We start from the raw sequence: 20,351 nt of genomic DNA, 5'->3' as shown, positions 1-20,351 counted from the left end.
AAGCATCAGTTCTTGATATTCAGTGTGTTTCACAAAATCATCAACCAAATAACATAACAGATCTGCTGTGCGATTTATTATGTAATAAGTAGCCTATATTCAATGTAAAGTTTAAACACAAAATATACACAGTGTTTGTTTGTTTTATTTAATGACACCACTAGAGCACATTGATTAATTAATCATCGGCTATTGGATGTCAAACTTTTGGTAATTCTGACACATAGTCATCAGAGGAAACCTGCTGTATTTTTCTTAATGCAGCAATTAAGGGATCTTTTATATGCATTTTCCCACAGACAGGAAAGCACATATCTTGGCCTTTGACCAGTTGTGGTGCACTGGTTGGAACGCACCGATATATACACAAAGCAGTACTAGTAGTAAATACAGATATGCCTTGTTTGTGGGCGTGTGTATCCATATTTAGGTCCTATGTATGTGTTCATAAGTTCAAATGATCGAGTTAACAAAGACTGGGTGAAAGCCTGAAAATGTAGGCCTACCTGTAAATGTCATCATAGTCTATGAACAAACAAGTAAAAGACTATTTTACTAAACTGATAACGGATTTAATAGTCATTTTTTTACCGTGCATCTTCACCTATGTTTGGCCATAATTAAGGTAGATAAGGTGAATAAAATATTAATAGACCATTAAAAAATAATTGACTTGTTCTGCCGAATTTTTTCATAATTTAAGGACAGTCCAAAAATAAAAAGAGAGAAAGAAAGAATTTCATCTTAAAGTGTGGCAGTCAATTTTGTAGTGCTGCTAGAACAGGCTGGGGCAGCTAGAGACAAAAACATAAACAACTGTGTTTTTGCAGAATGGCCATCATATGAGTCACCGAATCAGTTGACTAAAGTAGTCGCAAAATGACGTGGAGTCAAGAAATCATGCTAGAAAAGAATCCACTTGTGTACAAGAAGAAGATAGAGCTAATAAATGTAGTACTCCTACAATAGCAAACAGTGTATAATTTACATAAAAGTTTGTTTTCTTATTTGTAGGTCCAATACCCTGTGACTGGTGTATCGGACTTTCTGTTGTGATTTCCATCCTGATTGCTGTTGGAATTGCTCTTATTATTGCTATTTTCCTGGTCAGTGGTAAGTATATGTAGTAACTGACAGAATCATGTAGACGGCTGTTTTGTGTCTAACATATGTTTGTCTTTTTAACTTTTACTTTACTTTAGAAAGTGTCTTCTTCTTTTTTCTTCTTTCAAAAAAAAAAAGAAGGACAAAAGTTTATTAACCCCAGGAACAAATTTAGTAGTGCCAGGGTTGGTGCCCTGATATCAATACCTTACAATAATGTTATATAACAAATATATATTTACATGCATATATACAGTATGTACATTGTATATAATGTATTACACTTAGTAATAATGGAATAATATGAAAAAAGAAGGATTTTAGGGGTTAACAGTGAAGAAAGAAAGAAGAAAGAAACAAAGATTGAAGGAGAGAGAGAGATTGAATTTAAAGATTAAATTTCGAGAACGATAATAGTACACTTTGTATTACTGTTTTATGTCTATGGGATAATATTAATTGACATATAACTTATAGCAAAAGAAAATGAAAATGAATACTCATGATAGATATTCACATACGGGGTGCAATACTGCGAGTGAAATTCTGTTATAGCGATTTAAATTTGCAAAAGGGGGCGGGATTTAGCTCAGTTAGTTGAGTGCTCACTTGAGGTGCTTGTGTCACAGGATTGAACCACCTCGGTGGATTCATTCAGCTGATTGGGTTATGTGCTTTCCTGTTTGTGGGAAAGTGCATATAAGAGATCATTTTCTGCATTAGGCGTATCATAAAATATTGTTTGTTTCAAGTTACCCGACCGACCTTAATTTGAACCTGCCGACCCTAATACTTTTTTTGTATATCCAAAAATGTTTTTTTAATATAACGATTTCCACGAAACATTCCAAAACTATCACAAGCACTAATTTGGTGTCATTTAGGGGATAGGCCTAACCCTACTGTGTTTTCCGATTTGCGAACGTATATCGGTGGTTTTACTGTTGCAAATGTAGTTTTATTGGTGACCCGTTAGCCACGAAATTTTTCTTCTAACGATTGATGGAGTTACTTCCCTTCAAATTGAAGTTTGGTAACTTTGGTGAGATATTGGGCGAAGAGTCGGAAAATTGTTTTCACGAATATATATGCAATCTTTTCCGATTTACTCTACATCTAGCGTAGCGAGGTGTTCCGATTAATAATAATAATAATAATAACTATATTTAATGATTTACTCCAGCGACAAACTGGCCTTGTAGAACTTCTGATAAACTATAGGAGGGAATATTTACCGATACTGATGGAGTTTACTGCCAAATCAAATGATTAAATATGTCCTTAAGATCTCGATGCGTTTCGTTATTTTTTGTAAGTGGTCACTGGGAACTTCGTGGGTTTCCGCTAAAAAAGTTCATGGTGACTAGAAAGAAATTGAACACAATTTTTTTATTTTTTTAAATATTTCATTACAATGTTCTTGTTAATAATTCTAACATGATTTAAGTTTTACATCAACATTCTTCTGAAAGAGTAGCCTGTGTGGCGACAGCGGGTTTCCTCTAAAAACATTGTCAGAATGACCACATGTGTTTGACGTCCAATAGCCGATGATATTAAAGATAAAAATCAATGTGCTCTAGTGGCGTCGTTAAATAAAACAAACTTTACTTTTCAACATTTGTTTGAGCATCCTGAGCATTTGTACTGCAGTTCTATTCATTGGACCAATTGATTGCTTCAAACCAAGTGTGTACTTTAATACTGGATGCATACAGAATAAAACTAACATTGCAAATTATAAAATTGGTACATGCATCTACCATTTCCTAGATACACTAGGAAAGATAATATTCATAACATTTTTTTTAAATGTTATTGTTGGACAGATAAATATAGAACCCTTCTTTTCAGTTTTCATTAAAAGAAATTGTTATAACTTATTTACTGGTTTCTATCCAATTAAGGTTCAACCAAGTTTGTCCTGGACCAGTACAGAAGTTAAGTGTTAGTATGAGAGTAAACCTTCTGCCTATTATTAAACAGCAAGGGGTCTTTTGTATGTACTCTCCCACAGATAGGTTGCCCTCAAAATCAAAATGCCTTGCCTTTTATAAATGTATAAGTTGCCCATGTAAAAAGAAGCCTTTAAACACACCTATGTGGATAGTACTACATATTTCCTTTTTTTTTAAAGTTATGAAATAGATATAGAAAATAAAATGGGCATAAGGTTTTTGTCCTTTTGAAAATTGTATAATGGACAAAAAGCCCTTATATTTAAAACTGCACATAAAATATGCCCCCAAAACGTCATTTTACCATGCCTTACTTCATTTCTAGGGAAAACACTGTGATGAATGGTATTGTTGGTTTGCATAATGCATTTCTATACATGCAGAGGTTATTTTGGATACCGGTAGTCAGCACCTTTATTTAATATCCATAAATGAAATTAGTTTCCAAAATAAAATGTTTTTCCCACCTACATGTACCTACCCTATATTTTTCCAGTATGTCATAGGAAACAAGTAATTTTTTTTTTTTCGGCCTTAGAAAAAATTTAGCAGGTTTCCTCTAATGACTATGAGTCAGAATTACCAAATATTTGACATCCAGTAGCCGATGGTTAATTAATCAATGTGCTCCAATGGTGTTGTTAAACAAAACAAACTTCTTCTTTTTTTAAATTTGCAAAACACTTGCTGTTTGGTGAGTAGATTATTTTGTCAACATCCCGCTGTCATTATAACACATTTTAGTTTACTGTATCAGTCAGATGACACATATATTGACGATTAAAACTGTAAATTAAAATTTCTGAGTTTTGAATAGCCGAAGTCGGTTGAAGTATTCTGATATCACACTCAGAGCTCTTCAGTCAATTTAATGATTGAGGTGTTCAGAATGCTTTATTAACCACAATCGGAAAGCCTTGTGACACATCGGAATATTCCGATTGTAAATGCATGAGCTCTCACGAAGCCTTAGACCAATCTCTTATTAACCAGTTTGTTTGCGCCTAACGTCAAGCTAAATATTATATGGCGGGAATATGTTAAATAAATAAAAAGCACTCGAGAATGTTTTTTTCTTTTACTGTATTGTTGGTAACGATAGCATACAGTCAACAAAAGTATATAAATAAAATATGTCCTAGTTTCAATAAATGTAGCCATCAGAACACTTGTTGCAATCATGTAGCCCAGTTAAAAAAATTATTTTGCAGTACGTGAAAATGAAAGTAGAAGAAAAAGTACCAGTAATAAAAATTGACCCTTTGGAGACAGATTTTTTAGTGGTTATATCGAGTGGAAAAAAGAAACCTGCTATTATAACCACATATTTCTGTTACACCTGTAATTCTGTAAACGTGGTCAAGCAGACACAAAGAAAACAACCCAAAACAGTTGAACCATGCAGAGCATTTATTTTCGGGAATCCTGGTTATTAGATTTCGAATTTCTAAGATACGATAAAAATGCAAATCACATGTATTGAGAATACTGTCATAAAGCGGGTGTCAGTTATAAGCAGGTACTACTGAATTTGTTGCTGGATTTAACAAATTTAAATGTGAAAACATTCGTTCACACAGTGAAAGTCGTGGTCACATAATTAAGGTGCTGTGACCATATTCTGAATTAACACTGAAACCACCAGTTCAACAGTCTCTAAAATTGCAAAATAATTTAATGCCATTGAGACAAAGTCAGACAAAACTACTGTCACAGAACTAAATTTGTTAAACTTAACACAGGTTGGTGTTTATAAAGTTCTTTAATTCTTTTATTAAATACTAATAATTAAATTTCTGTTACATTCATTACAATGTAACATCATTCCATTGGTCCAGATGGAGCAACAGGAATTTGTTAATTTTTCGATGAACGTAAAAATTAAGTCGTCGGAGAACGTCGTATCTGATGACGTAATTTTATACGGCAAGTTGTCTTATTGAGTGTTATTGTTTATGGATAAAAAATGATTAAAAGTAAAGTATGACATTTTAGTGTTATTATTAGCCTGTATGATTCAAATTTAATTATAAGTATTGTCTGGGGTTTTTTTTTTTACATTCATCTGGGTATGAAACCAAAAAAATCATCCGCAAACTTATGTGAGAACAGCTTTGACGATTCACACAGTTTATGGATAAAAATTTATATTCATATCCCGATGAATGTAAAAGAAATAACAGACAATCCTTAAATACATGTACTTGATATGTTGTTATAGTGTATTTTTTTTCATTCACTAGCCATTTGGCAAGTAAATATAAAACACTACCATGCACCCTCACATAATACATATACATGCATATACACATACACACCAGGGGTAAGGAAAAGCCCTTTTTTGCTGGTCTGGGACAGATTCTTGATCTCTGAAATCAAAATAGTTTTTTTAAAACATGTGTTTTCCGGTCCCACTTTTATCATTCTGTTGGTCCAACACACCAGTCCATTTCTATTATTGGAATGAAATCCTGTCTGTTTATTGGCACGGTATTTCTGCATGTGTTTATTTGTCTACATCATTCAAATTAAAACACAATTGGTCAGTTAATTGGTTTCCTCTCAGTTGTTTCATTTCTCCATCAATTGCTGGTAATAGAAATGGTGTATACTATTTTTTGTTGCTTTTCATTTGGACCTGCTCAGACATAGGTATCTTGTACATGATTAATAAACAAAAAATAAAAATAAATAAATAAAATAAAATAATTTAAAAAGTAGTCTTCTTCTTTTACTTCTTCTGCGTTCAGTTTCTTTATACTCCTTGAATTCAAATTGTGAGTTTTACCGCCTCCATGAACTCCACAGTCAGCAGCATGTCGTTTCTTTTGCCCCAAAGTTTTTCTACGATTGTTCTGGGTTGTGGCCAGATGTTTTCTCTGATACTGTCATATGTTGGACATTATTGCAGTACATGCTCTGGAGCTTGGAAATATGGCTGGTCTTTCAGATGTCAGTGATTTTAAAGTTTACCTAAGTATATATCACTGGTCATGGGAAATTGGACCTACAGTTACTAATATCAATCCACTGCCACATTTCGCAAAGCCGCCGAGCCAGTCATGAGATTAAACAGTCGTTAACAATAACACCATTCTTGGTGTGGAAGCTATCATGGTATTACACTCCAAATTGCAACTGGTTACAATCATTGTCCTGTCTCACTGAAAGTGTTGTTTCCCTACGGAGCCCTGTTGGGTCGAGAGTCCAATTACCATGGTGCTGGCAAGAGGACAAATTAATGTGAATAAAAACTACTTTGAAATAGCATAAAATACAGTTTAAAGATCTATAAATGTATTTATTGTTGACTGTTCAATAAATATATAAAGAACTTGAAAATTAAAAATGGTTTCAACCTTTTTTGTTGTGTTGGTGTGCAGAATAGCTATATACTGGTTATAACCACAGCCAGTAATGTGTAAAGTTCAAATTTATCCACTCAGCGATGATGTTATTAATCGTTTTAGTCTAAACATGTTTTAGCTCAAGCTGTTAACTGCCTCAATGGTGTCATTAGCTATTATTCATTTTCTGGACACAGTTCTGAATACTCTTACTTTATGGGAGTTAAAATTCATAACTTTTATTCATTTTTTATTTATTTATTCCATTATGTTAAATGTACAGAATTTGATTTTTTTTTTCATTGATGTGATCAAAGGTTGTTTTTTTTCTTTAATTTTTTTATGTTTATCTCTATGTGTTCTCGCTGGGTGAAAATAAAAGGAGGGCAGCCGCAGGACACACACACCCCAAAAAAAAAAAAAAAAACCCACGAAAAAAGTAAAAACAAAAAAGAAAGGAGAGAAAGCTTGGTTAAAATTATCCACGACAACTTTTTCATGAATTTTAATTATTGTGCATATATGTGTATAAATACCTCAGTCATGTTCCAAACATGGATTAAATGAACTGATTGAATATAATATTTTGTTAAAATTACAATTTAGCAAATATATATGTATTAATCACAGGACACAGAACCATAAACACACACATTAGCCTAAACATTCTTATGAGAAAATCACGCTAGCTGTCCTCCAACATCTAGGTATTCCTCCGATATTTGAATGAAGGGTCAGTTGGTATGGTCGTCTGTAAGTGTGTGTTCATAAATAAACTGCTAGCACATACAATTATACCGAAATAGAAGGAACAATATCTGGAGGGGATGGGGTGCAGAGCCTCTAGTGTGAGTGGGTCACAGTCAGATTGAGAATTCATACCCATTTGGGAATGGTGGGGAATGATGCCAATTATCGGGAGTCTAGAAACTTAGGCGATAAAACCCTGCAGTAAATGTATGTTTCATAAATAATCCTGACTAAAATGGATAAATATTAGGTCCCTGGCATATAAAATGTATCAACAAGCTGACCCCCTTTCCCCCCCCCCCCACACACACACACACTGGAACCACACCACCAAAATTCCTAATAAAATTATGCTAGCTGTCCTCGAGCATACAGTGGTATCCTTCCGATATTTGAATCACCTATGGAGGGTCTGTTGGTAAGATAGACGGTAAAGGTGTGTTAGTAAATAATCCTAAATAATCCTGACTAAATCGGATAGATATTAGGTCCTTGGTGTGATCTGGTTGAGACAAGTTTCACTGTATATATAACATAATGATATATGAAGGTGGGTATAGGGTGGGGTTGGGGAACAAAAACCAGATTTTTACATGTTTCTTTATTATATATAGTTTGTATAACACAAAGAAAACCCTGACATTTTCATCTGGGGTGGGGGTGGGCAGTAGAACAGGGCTCCTGGTTTCTATTGGCCAGAACAATCATACGACAATCCCTCCCCCTCCACACACACATTGCAATGAAAATTATACTTGAACATACAGAGGATTCCCTCCAATTGTTGAATCATGTATCGAGGGTCCGCAGATAAAGTTTGTTTTGTTTAACGACACCACTAGAGCTCATTGATAGATTGATCATCGGCTGTTGGATGTCAAACATTTGGTGATTTTGAAGTCTTAGAGAGGAAACCATTAGTAGCAAGGGATCTATTATATGTGCCATCCCACTGACAGGATAGCACATACCATTGCCTTTGAAATACCAGTCATGGTGCACTGGCTGGAACGAGAAATAGCCCACTGACAGGGATCAATCCCAAACCGACTGCATATGCATCAAGCAAGCGATTTACTACTGGGCTACGTCCCGCCCTTGGTCCACAGGTAAGGTCAGTGGCAAGTACGTGTTCACAAATAAACCATTAGAACTAAGAACATATATATATGTTGCAAAATAATCACATTTAGGGTCATCATTTTTCCCCTTCACAATATATGCATACATTTCAAGATGCGTGGTTGGTGAGTTGGTCAGGTGTCAAAATATTTTCACGGGGAGCATGACGCGATCTATAGACTTTGTTTGCCACAGTCTAGACACACACCCATAAAAATTCTGCACACACACGATTTCAGATGAAAATATATAGGGGAGATTCGTGTAATTGCGGACATCGGCCAAATACGGACAATCTTAAAATTGACCATACTCCTGCTACATTCTATTTTTGTACATCGAATGTTTCATTTTATTGTCTGCAGATAGTTATTGAAAATCCATGTTTCTATTTTTATTCCGGTGTCACTTTAAAAAAAATAACACAAAAAACAACACACACAAAAATAGTACCCCACGTCACATGCACACAATAGAAAGGAAATGTTTTTATTTAACGATGCACTCAACACATTTTGACACGTGATTAGAATGGTCATTCCGTCTTTTTTGTCCACTAACTCGTGTCTGATATTTTAACCTCAATTGCAGATTTAATTGGGCGTAACTGATGATTTTTACATACTGTCATTTGTTTATTAAGCAATTCCTTATAAAATATTAAAAACGTTTTTTTTTTCATTATTAAAATCATTTATCTTGGGTGCCAAATAATATATACACTGCCTTTACAAAAACGAAACTGTTGGCAATATCAATGCGATCTATTCACTCGATGAAGATGAAAATAAAAAGAATAGAAAAATGTTATCCCACAGTAGGGGGTCACTTAAAAAAATAATCTTTATTATTTTTCAGATGTCTTAAAATCTTTATTAAAATAATATTAAAACTTTGATCTGTTTAGCAAAATGAATAGGGCCTACCCATGAATGTCAGATCGACACTGTTTTAACTGAACTACGTTTTAACTAACAGTGCACAAAAAATATCGTATCAATTTTTCAGTACCAGATACCAAGGGGCAAAATAAGGGATAGGTATTTCAACAAAGTCGACCAACATAAAACAGTATACTGTAACCAAACGTGCCTTTTTTTTCCTTTTTTCCTTTTTTTTTTTTTTTGCTTTGTTTGGGTTTTTTTTTTAATGGTGGGGTGGTGGGGGAGGGGGACGTGTGACCACCCTCCTTTAATTTTCACCCAGAGAGAACACTGTATACAATTTAATGTCATCCATTGCCATAGAACAATTATTGAAGTTTATTGACATAAATTAAAGAAATTTGACTACATGTACATACAGAAAAATAACCTTCCAGTCAATTTTAATTGCTGCAAAAGTCAGTTTAAAAAAATTGCCGTTAGCATACACAAAATTGCCGATGGTGGGCCCTTTCACCGATGGCAATTTGTTTTTTGAGGGCCTCATGGGAGACCAGTCACCTTGTACTGAATGTGTTTACCCTCTGAAAATAAAGAATTTTATTATTATGGGTGATAAATTCATAAGTTCGAGCCCTGATGTCCGCATTTCACCAACGTATGTCCACATTTGGCCTTCTAACCATTTTATTTTATTATATTTTACACTAGTAACAAAATAGAATCTACCCAATTGCTGATTGTGATATACAGTGACAGGAAAAAATAGGCAATCAAGTTCATTTAAATTTTATGTTTGTGTTAATCGTGTAGTGTTCTGTTAGCAAGTGACAAATACAGTGGAAGCCAAGAGTGTCCGCAATTACCCGAATCTCCCCTACATGTATGAACATAACTTGTATACTGGGCATTATAAATATTTCAGAGGTGTGTTAGAAAAATGGATGGTGATGGTTATGCTTGAAGGAGGGGAACAACTGAAAGATTTTAAAAAATGAAATAAAAAAAAGATAATTAAACCAGATATGACATGAGTTAATTTGTTCCCCACCCCCAAAACTAAAATTGTTTAATACATCAACAGACACCCCACCACCACCACCACCACACACTGGAACCACATGCACCAAAATTCCTAGTTAAATTATGCTAGCTGTCCTTGAACATACAGTGGGATCCTTCCAATATTTTAATCATCTACATTGTACATATGTATGGAGGGTCTGTTGAGGGTAAATGGGATGGGGTGGAGGAGCACAAGCCGGACTATACCACCATGTCTGTGGCCAATTGCATTTCGTAAGCAGGCATACCGTAATCTCACATCAGCTACTTTTGAAGCAGTTTATGTTTAATCCATAAATAAATACTTGGCAGATATTTTTCTCGTTGGCGACAGAAAAAAAAGAATGAAATGTTTTATTTAACGATGCACTCAACACATTTTATTTACGGTTATATGGCATCAGACATGGTTATGGACCACACAGATATTGAGAGAGGAAACCTGCTGTCGCCACTTCATGGACTACTCTTTTCAATTAGCAGCAAGGGATCTTTTATATGCACCATCCCACAGACAGGACAGTACATACCAGCCGTGGTGCACTGACTGGAATGAAAAATAACCCAATGGGCTCACTGACGGGGATCGACCGTGTTTTGTGTTTTCATCTAGCTATTACTGTTAAGGTTAAACGGTGTTGCCGTGACATAGCGTTTATGACAAAATAAATAAATAAATAAATAATAATAAAAAATATTTTTTTGTAATAAAAAAATAGTGTTCTACATGTACGTAACACTGTTCAGTACACTTACACACCACCTGTAATGCTACAAAACATTTGGACATACACCCACCCCTCCAGCGTTACATAATATATGAATGGCCCTTGATGTCTAGGCCGGGCCGTAGCCCAGTAGTAAAACACTCGGTGGACGCGTGGTAGGTCTAGGATCGATCCAAGTCGGTGGGCCCATTCGGCTATTTCTCATTTATGTATGTGCACCACGACTGGTATAGCAAAGGTCGTGGTATGTGCTACTAATGAGAAAATGTAGTGGGTTTCCTCTCTAAGACTATATATAAAAATTACCAAACGTTTGACATTCAGTAGCCGATGTTTTTGTTCTGCTCTATATAAAGATAAAAACTGTGAACTGTGCCACCCCACTAGAAGCTCTGCATACATCCCCAACCCTCCAGATATCGTGCCAATTCCACAGGCCCAATATGGGCCATATATATAAGCTATATGCTATGGGCCTGTATCTTTAATCTCTTTAGTAATGAATTCATGTTTAAAGAAGAAAAACAATTTAGAAACAAAATAGCCACACTGGCAGTATTTTATTTTATGAATGCAAATGAAATAGTTAGGCTTTCGTGGGGGTTTTTTTTAAGTACGTAACTCCCCTCCTTCTAACTTATATGTATGTTTTAAACTGAATACTGTTTATAATTGTTTTGGTTTAAACAATATTTATTAGCAAATCAAATTTGGGATTGGCCAACAGGCAAGTGCCTATATTAAGGCCTCTCCCAACATTTAACAAATATACATGTTATACATCAAGATGGCTAGAACAATATTACAATAAAGAAAACATGGATAGTTGGGGGAATAGAAGAGAGGAGTGTGTAGAAGAAACAAAGAATAAATAGCAAACAGTTAGAATGGTTAAATGATCTCGAAACGCTTACTATTAATAAGAAAATTCTGAACAGATTTAAATATAGAGATATTTTCTTGGGACACTTAAATTTGAATCTCCAAATAGTAAAGTATGACACGAGATTATAATAGTTCAGTAAATGGGTATTGCGAGCTGCAACAAATATTGGGCAAAAACATTTTTAAAAATTCTGCATCTACAACTGGATGGCCACAAATACAAGAAGGGGTATCTGTCACATGTCGTACAAATTTGTGACCATTCAAATCACTGGTACCCAAACAGAGTCTATAATTGTTTTCGTATCCAACTCAAGAGTATAGCCAGTCACCCAAACCAAAGACAAAGAAAACGTCATTATATGTTATTGTTCTCAAAACACTGGCGTGTGACCGTCTTTCAGACTTTCACAACTGGAATTTTTTTTTTTTCAGTTTCATAAATTCATTGCAACGTGATCCGAGACTTTTGTATGTTTATCTACCAGGGGCAGAAGGATGTATCATGCCTGTGCTAATATTATATAAGTAGACATAGCATCAATAAATTATAATTCCCCCACTGAATATGTTTAAAATTAAATCTGTAAACTTTGAAAATTTCAACTAATAATGATTGTGTATATCTGAGAAACAATATGTAATCCTCATCAGCACACCCACTTCAGTAAAATGAACTCAACCACGTGACCTAGATTTTACAACATTATCTGATACGACAAAACGCTAAAAACATGACAAATAAAAAGTAAACCTTGTTGTAGCTAGTAATAAAACATTCAGTATCAACAATGCAACATGTTTTGAACAATATTTCATATTATTTGATCGCATTTTGTAGCTTTACGAGTAGCAGTTCACTATTGAATAGTAGACTGGTCACCCGGACATGCAAATGGCACTTATGCATACCGCAAGGCATATCTGTCAAACAAATCGCCAAATCGAAAATTCTTTTGCTAATTTTTTTTATTTTTCATAATTTAATTGTGACTTTGACGAACAACAGGGCGAGCCCTGCAAATGACCAATATTGCACCTGTGTTGCGAACAAACTCGTCATTTACCATGTTTTTGTTAGTGACAAAGTTTTGAGATTCTAGATACTTTGGGAAATTCCGTTATTTTTTCAAAGATTTGTTAATGGAACACAAACAATCATTAACATTGGATGCTTTTTAAATAATTTCTCGAAATTATGTATTTTATTTTATGACACTGATAATTTATTTCTCGGAAATGTCCGTAAAGTCATTGTCCACGGAAAGTCCCGAAGTATACCGGTACAGTAAAAAACGTACCGGTACATACCACGACAGAAAAAAAACCCGGTATACCGGTAATACCGCACACCTCTACTTATAGGCCACTTATAAGTGGCATATACGGTAAGTAAAGTATATTCCACTTAAATGTTTGTATAGGTTATTTCCGTAAGGTAAATTATTCAGTTAATTATGTGATTTAAGAAATATATCATAGATGACTCCTATTTTTGAATGCACGACTCCCAAAATAAACCCATGTGAATCAAGGACTCCCATTTACCAGATGCTAGGTGGAACCCTGCTCCAGACACTGTGAAATTTCTAATACAGCCATATCTATAAACATACAGTTTTTATTGTCCACATTGTAACAAAGATCAGGTAGCATTTTAAATGTCTTTATGTTGTTACATGTATGTAAGATGGGTGATCCATTTACATACCCATATAGGTCACACCCCATCAAACTCTGCATAACGATCAGTGGACAAATGGTAAAAATTCTAATCTCGTCATATTAAAATACTTCTTTTTTTTCTTTTTTTTTACCACTCAAAAGAATTAAAGTTGGTTTTGTTTAATGAAACCACTAGAACAAGTTCATTTATTTAGCCTTAGAGGAAACTTAATTGCTTCGTTTTCCCATTAGCAGCAAGGGGTCTTTTATATGCACTTTCCCAGTGACAGAACAGCACATACCATGACCTTTGATGCGGTGCACTGGATGGTATGATAAACAAGATACCCACAGACTTTAATGGTACCTGAATAATTTATTGACCCACCTACCAGACTGAGGTCGTTTTGTGAACTATCCTCGTGGGTTTTTTAGCTGGAATTTTGCTACTAAAACATTCTTTCATTGATTGATCCATTCATTCATTCATTTATCCATTCATACACTCACTCACTAATTATCTATTCATTTATTTATTCAGGTCTTAGTTGTTTGTTGATGCTAATAGTTGTATAATGACCACAAAACGTTAATACTGTGGGAACCATTTGATCAATAGTATGGCACACATGTCCGGTTCTTGATTTATTATTTTATACAATTATTTACAGTTTGCAGTTATATTTTAATTTAGTAATTTTCAAAACTAAACATATCAACAATCTAAACCTAACATTTGACATAAAATTTGCTTTTTCTAAGTCATATTACAAATATTTTTATACCAATATTACAGCCCTTTAGTCGTTCATTTTGAATATTTGTCAATGCAATATCTAACAGCATTACAGTGTTAATAAACTCAATAAGCCCATAAACACCAGTTTTGACATCAAGATCACATTTATAAGTGCTGTATAATTCTGAAGATATACAGTTTTGATGATTCACTGGTGGCCATTTTGAAAAACATGCGCCATCTTGTTCACGCCAACTTGAGAAAATGTCATCTTGTATTTTTATGAACTCCAGATCCCAGAAATTAATTTCAGCCATACTTACGACCCCAGTTACTCACCTGCGGCCTACTTTTCATGCATGACTGCACATTAAAGGAAATCCTTGTCCAGGCCATATATTCTTGTCAATTCATATAGGATTATCAAACATCACATGCAAACTTGTACAACTAGGGATGGCAGTGTGTTGCATACTATTACTAGGTCACCATGACCTACTTTTGACAGGCATATCATGTATCTTGCCGATACTGTTGTTTTCAATTTAACCCCTTCAACTACTTTAATTTCCCATCATTTCCATAAGGTACTGTAAATATTGTATGTAAAAGACCACATTGGTGTTTAAGAATATATTTTAGTCTTGAAAATGCTTTAATAATATCTTTACATTGTGTTGTATGATCCGTGCCATTCTGTTTTTTAGGTATATCCTTGAAGAAGATCCTAATTATAGTTGTACTAGTAGTGGGTGGAATTCTTCTGATCATGGCCATTGTTGATGCAGTCCTACTGGGCATCCAGACAGATGGTAGGTACAATGTATATGTATATGGAGTTTAACTTCAACTAAACAAAGTGTCTTTCATTGGGTAATGAAGAGCAGTTCCAACATGCATATAGGGTGAAACCTGTGATATCCCTTTCCAACTATGGAACGGGAAATCCCGTTAAAAAACAAACAAATCACCATTCAGACTACAGAACGGGAAATCCCGTTGTGTGTTTTCAGTTTGTATTTAATTACCACCAAATTTGTCACAGGTTGACATGCGCAATAGAGGCAGTTCTACAGCATCCTGTAGAAGTTTTACATGGTCTGCCGTGAGAATGTGATCCTTTATTCGGAACTTTTCAGCCTATTTGAGAGTGATAATTCCAGTGGAATTCCACTATCTGAAATACTATCACAAATTCAAGATGACATACCACTTTCGAGATTTACACGTGGTCGGAGAGATTTTCTAAATGGGTTTATTCATTTACACATTTTCATAGAAATTTGGTATGTTTTTATAACCAGTGATTTTGTTTAATATACCTCTATATATGTATAATAATGAGCTCCTTCTCATAGAAAATTGATTTATGTTTACAAATATGCTTGAACCAGTCTTCTACTATGAATAATAAATAAGTTATCAAATAACCATCTGTAAATTTATCCTTTGTCAAATATATCAATTCCTGGGACACTTGAAAACAATGGGTTAAATATAACAAGTCTGAAAGGGTTAAACATCCACCAAGAAGGATAATTAAAAATTGACCTTCTGAGTCAGGTGGCAGCATAATACAGGACAGTTTTTACTATGTTAGATGAATTGGGAGAATAAAAATGTGACCTGTTATCACAGACGGCTGCTTAATACAGTTGGTTGCTAAGCAGATTTGACTGTACAGCTGCATGGACATTTTACTAGCCTTACCAAAGATGGAGCCCCCTCAGACATTTACTTGCTTCCTAGGCTCAAATCTGAGCTCAGGGGCAGTAAATTTGAGATGGACGAAGAGGTGATAGATGCTGTAGAAGAGTTTTTAGGGGTGCGAGACAAAGCCTGGTTTTTAGAGGGGTTAACAATGCTGTAGAAAAATTGGACAAAATGTATTGAACTCAAACAAGTTTAACCTTTAGACTACTGGATTAATTTTTAACAAAAACCACATTGAGTGGGTACAAATTTACAATTTTTCTCACATATATTCACTTAAATGTTTTATAAATACATGAAATAAAGTTCATATATGAATCGGTAAGTATTATTTTCGTGTCTTTTTTTTTAATTTTTATTATTTTAGATCGGCTAATGGTGATTAAAATTAGGCAAAAAATAGAAAAAGTTGCGTTTACTTACGGGCATTTGTGGCCAGCTGTCCAGTATTTATGTCCATTATTCCCGATAACAGTGGTTTTCTGACCAGAATTTTTTTTAAAACCCGAACTACGATTCATATTGCAATATTTGATAATTTTTGTTGTTGGTAAAATGATCAAATTTATTATCAAATTAGCTGTCACAATCAGCTATCGATCCCTGAAAATGACCGCGACGTGCCGCCATTGTTGTCAAGCAAAAATACTTGCCGAAAACCACTTTTTGAACTCAAAAGTTAATTATATTTCCATTTCCGGTGAGTGTCGTGTGCAAAACGGCGGGAAATATGAACTGGGGAATGCACTGTATACAGTGTACAGTATATCGACTGATGTGATGTCGGGCGAGATATCTCGCCTGCAGTACTCAGAAGGTTAAGTAGAAAAATGATGGAATAAAACATTTGGTGCGAGCTGCGTTTCATAGTCAGGCCAGAAACTTTTGGGACACCCCTCATATACATACATACAGGGTTAAAAATTAACATGAAAACCATTGTCCAGGGATAGAAGCTAATTAATGCGCATCCCCTCGCCGTAGGTAAGTAGAAATCCCTGGGGGTGAGTACAATTTAAATGACGCTAGTCCCCCGGGCGAGTAATACTAGGCAGTTGTGACCAGATTCATTTTGTGGACAGTCAAACTATTTTGCCAATGAAATCTGTTAAGCATACAAACTGTAGATGTATTTCATAAAAATTTGCCATGCCAGATTGACAAAGTCAAAAGTGTTGCAGTTTCATTTGGTCTCGATAAAACCGGATATTTAGTGCAAACACAATCAGAACTTTTCGGTTTTTGTTTCCGAATTCCAAAAATTGTTGTAATATTCCGATTATAGATGAGGCATGTTCACCCCACCCTTTGCTGCCACATTCCTTTAAAGATAAAGTACAAGCAACATAGTAATGTGTGTTCAATCCTTGAAACAACGTGCTAGATCCCATATAGGTTTCATGTTCTCAAACTGCTTCAATAATGAACCATAATAAATAGCACCATAATAAATATTTTTAGTAGTTTTAATATTAAATATTGATAATATACGCATAGTGTTTCGGTATGTGAACTTTCATGGAGTGTACTGTATGCCTAAATATTTTCAGAACCATTAATTCTCGGAAGTTACGCTTAATTGCCATAAGCTTGCAACAAAGCATGTGACTGTTTACCCGTGTCACTTTGCATAGTGAAATTTAACTTGAAATATAAAAATGAACATGTACTAATACAATTTTAGAATGTTGATTATATAATAAGATTTCTAGTACGTTCAATTTCGATATTTTTCAATAATACTTATTACGATTCAAAAGCATAGCCAATTTACACAACGCTTTCGCCAGAAAACGTAATTTCGTAAAACTTCGGACATATTCGTTAATTTGTACGGAAACATTTCACATTTATAGTCCGTCCCACGGGGAACGCATTTTTTCATGCTATGGAATTTACTACACGTTATTTATTTCTGAACTGATTGTTTTCTAAATTGCACACAAAAATAGCATTTTACTTTTCTTCTCACCGGTTTATTATTGTAACACATGTAGCACGTGCTACATGCTGCAGACCCTGCAGTTCAGGGGGTCCCACGGTGAGGCATTGTGTACATTTTCCCCAGGTCATTTTCCCCCTCTCCCCAAGGGGGTTGCAAAATATATATCTTGGGAATTGGGCCCAGCTATTATTTGTGCTACAGGCCTCGCTGATCTTTAAACTGGCTCTGAATATATTAAAGTTATAAAATAATGTCGAAACTTTAAACGATCGACAGAACAGCTAGTGCTTAGTTTCGGTTCACTACCATGGCACTGGCCTATATCCAGATTGATCCAACCTTGTTTGAATTTGTAATTTGTGCACACGGCACGCTAGTTAGGTTACAGAGAAACATACATGTGTAATCGAGTAAGTACTAAAATAGTAATGTGCCCCACCCCCACCCCCACCCTTTTTTTTTTTTTTTTTTTTGGTTCACACTTTGTAATCATACTGGAACTAATCAAATGTTATCATGTATTTATATATTTATACATATGTTTGGCAACTAATGTAAGATTACGAACAATGCATTACCAAAGTTCTTGTTCATATTTTCGTGAAAATAGCGGGGTTTGTCAACGGTGTGTTTTGTTTATAAATGAAACTTACCCATAATCCATCAGATGAAATGAAACTGAAAGCCACACAATCAACAATTATTTATTGTTTGAATTTAAGGGAGAATGGATCTCTTTATTATTATTAAAACAAATGTACCGGGAAAAAAATGGAATTTGCAAAAATCTGAAAAGGAATGTGGCAAAATCTGAAACGGAAAATCATCCCCTCTAGCCAACAACTTTAAGAAAACAATTCAAGTGTCTGCAATACATTCTGAGCTATATTTATTTACAGCTCCAGACCAAAATCGTAGAAGTTGAGAGTGAGTCTAGTCAGTCCAGCGCTGTCAAAATATAGAACATGTTCTGTAATATCGTCTCCTGCCAGATCTGTTGTTTGCGCCAGAAGAGACGTTGTGTGTTTTGTCACATTGGCCATTCGATTCAGTTTTAGTGCGTTTCTTTTTTAACTGGTAGTACCATACACGCCACTCTAAAATCGATGGTCGACCAATGGACTACCTTTGTAAAATTCTTAGTCACCCTTAGCAAATCAGACAACTGCTAATTTTCAACCCTGTACATACATACATACATACATGTACATACATACATACATATACCTACCTACATACCTACCTACATATATGTAGAAAACACTGCATATACAGAAACAGTCTTATGGATAGTGATGTATATTTTTATGTGGAGGTAATGATTGCAGCTTTCAGCTGTTGCTGTCAAGTAAATTAAATGCATAAAACACATTATAATATTTAGGTTGTGATATATAACAACCTTTGATACATATCCCATGTCTTGTTTATGTGTATGTTCTAATATTGTATTTCAGCTGACCTAGGTACTGGAGCATATCTTGCTGCAGCTGTGTTGTGTGGCTTTGGTTTTGTGATTGGCATCATCTTGATTGCAGTTGGAGTGTGGCTGCGTCTCAAAACTGGTGAGTTCTTTTATAGCGTCAGTGTTGCAGAAGTGGGAAAAAAGATCATTGTCGGTCCCATGTGATGTCATCCATACTCTCGAGATGTATAAACTGTCAAATTTAGAAGGTGATATTTGCCAAATACAGTAACAAAAATGATCATCATGGTTGCGTTTGTATGCATGTTTTTATCTTGAATCATAAATGCATCTAACGATAAACATCAAAACATCAAATATCATGAAAAAATAAAAAATAAAAAATTGAGTTTTGTGTACATTTTATAATGGAATAAAAAAAAAAAGCAGGCCTGTGAAAAATGCACGAACAATTGTTTCACTTCTATGCAAGTCTAGTTTTGCATAACCCTTTTTTTTTCTCGGGGGTGGGGGGGTTAGAAAAAATATTTTACACTATCATTTGTCACTGTAACGGGTTTTGCAAAATGAAATAGGTTACCTGAAAAAAAAATTATGTTTGGATTATGCAAACATTAATTCTCAGAGGCCAGAAAAGGAATATAAGTTTGGAATTTTAATTCCCAGATATTTGTATAATATGTACAGTAATTCAGTACTGTGTCCACAAAGTTAACAATAATATTAATAGATGAGACCATTGAGGCATTTGACAGCTTCAGCTATATGTAGTACTAAAGGAAATAACATCTGGCTGCAGGTGTGCAGAATGGAACATATTTCACTAGCTCACCGGACCAGAACCAACTAAAATTTACTAGCCCGCAATAATTTCTACTAGTCCGCCAGTCTACAGAATAATATATTGCATTTTGTAACTCATCCGTCAGAATTTTTACTTGCATTTGGCGAGCGGGCGAGTACTTTTTGTACCCCTGTGGCTGGGTCAAAGTTGAAGGTGCACCTAACTTTTCATAGATC

The 20,351-nt window shown here is 34.8% G+C and overlaps 1 protein-coding gene across 1 annotated transcript; it reads left to right on the top strand.

Moving 5' to 3' along the window:
* The first annotated feature begins 395 nt into the window (after positions 1-395).
* On the top strand, positions 396-19,535 carry LOC121386068. Its single transcript, XM_041516866.1, has 4 exons — positions 396-402; positions 1,015-1,113; positions 14,955-15,059; positions 19,363-19,535. Exons 1-4 carry the CDS (start codon positions 396-398, stop codon positions 19,533-19,535), a joined length of 384 nt encoding a protein of 127 aa, XP_041372800.1.
* Positions 19,536-20,351: the final 816 nt, after the last annotated feature.

This window comes from Gigantopelta aegis, chromosome 12 (assembly GCF_016097555.1).
Source record: "Gigantopelta aegis isolate Gae_Host chromosome 12, Gae_host_genome, whole genome shotgun sequence".
Classification (NCBI taxonomy): domain Eukaryota; kingdom Metazoa; phylum Mollusca; class Gastropoda; order Neomphalida; family Peltospiridae; genus Gigantopelta; species Gigantopelta aegis.
Note: the sequence above shows the minus strand (reverse complement) of the source record. Positions and strands in the feature narration are given on the sequence as shown.

Coding starts and splice junctions, on each gene's coding strand:
- LOC121386068 (XM_041516866.1), top strand. Junction 1,114..14,954: donor TGCTATTTTCCTGGTCAGTG/GTAAGTATATGT, acceptor TCTGTTTTTTAG/GTATATCCTTGAAGAAGATC. Junction 15,060..19,362: donor ACTGGGCATCCAGACAGATG/GTAGGTACAATG, acceptor ATTGTATTTCAG/CTGACCTAGGTACTGGAGCA.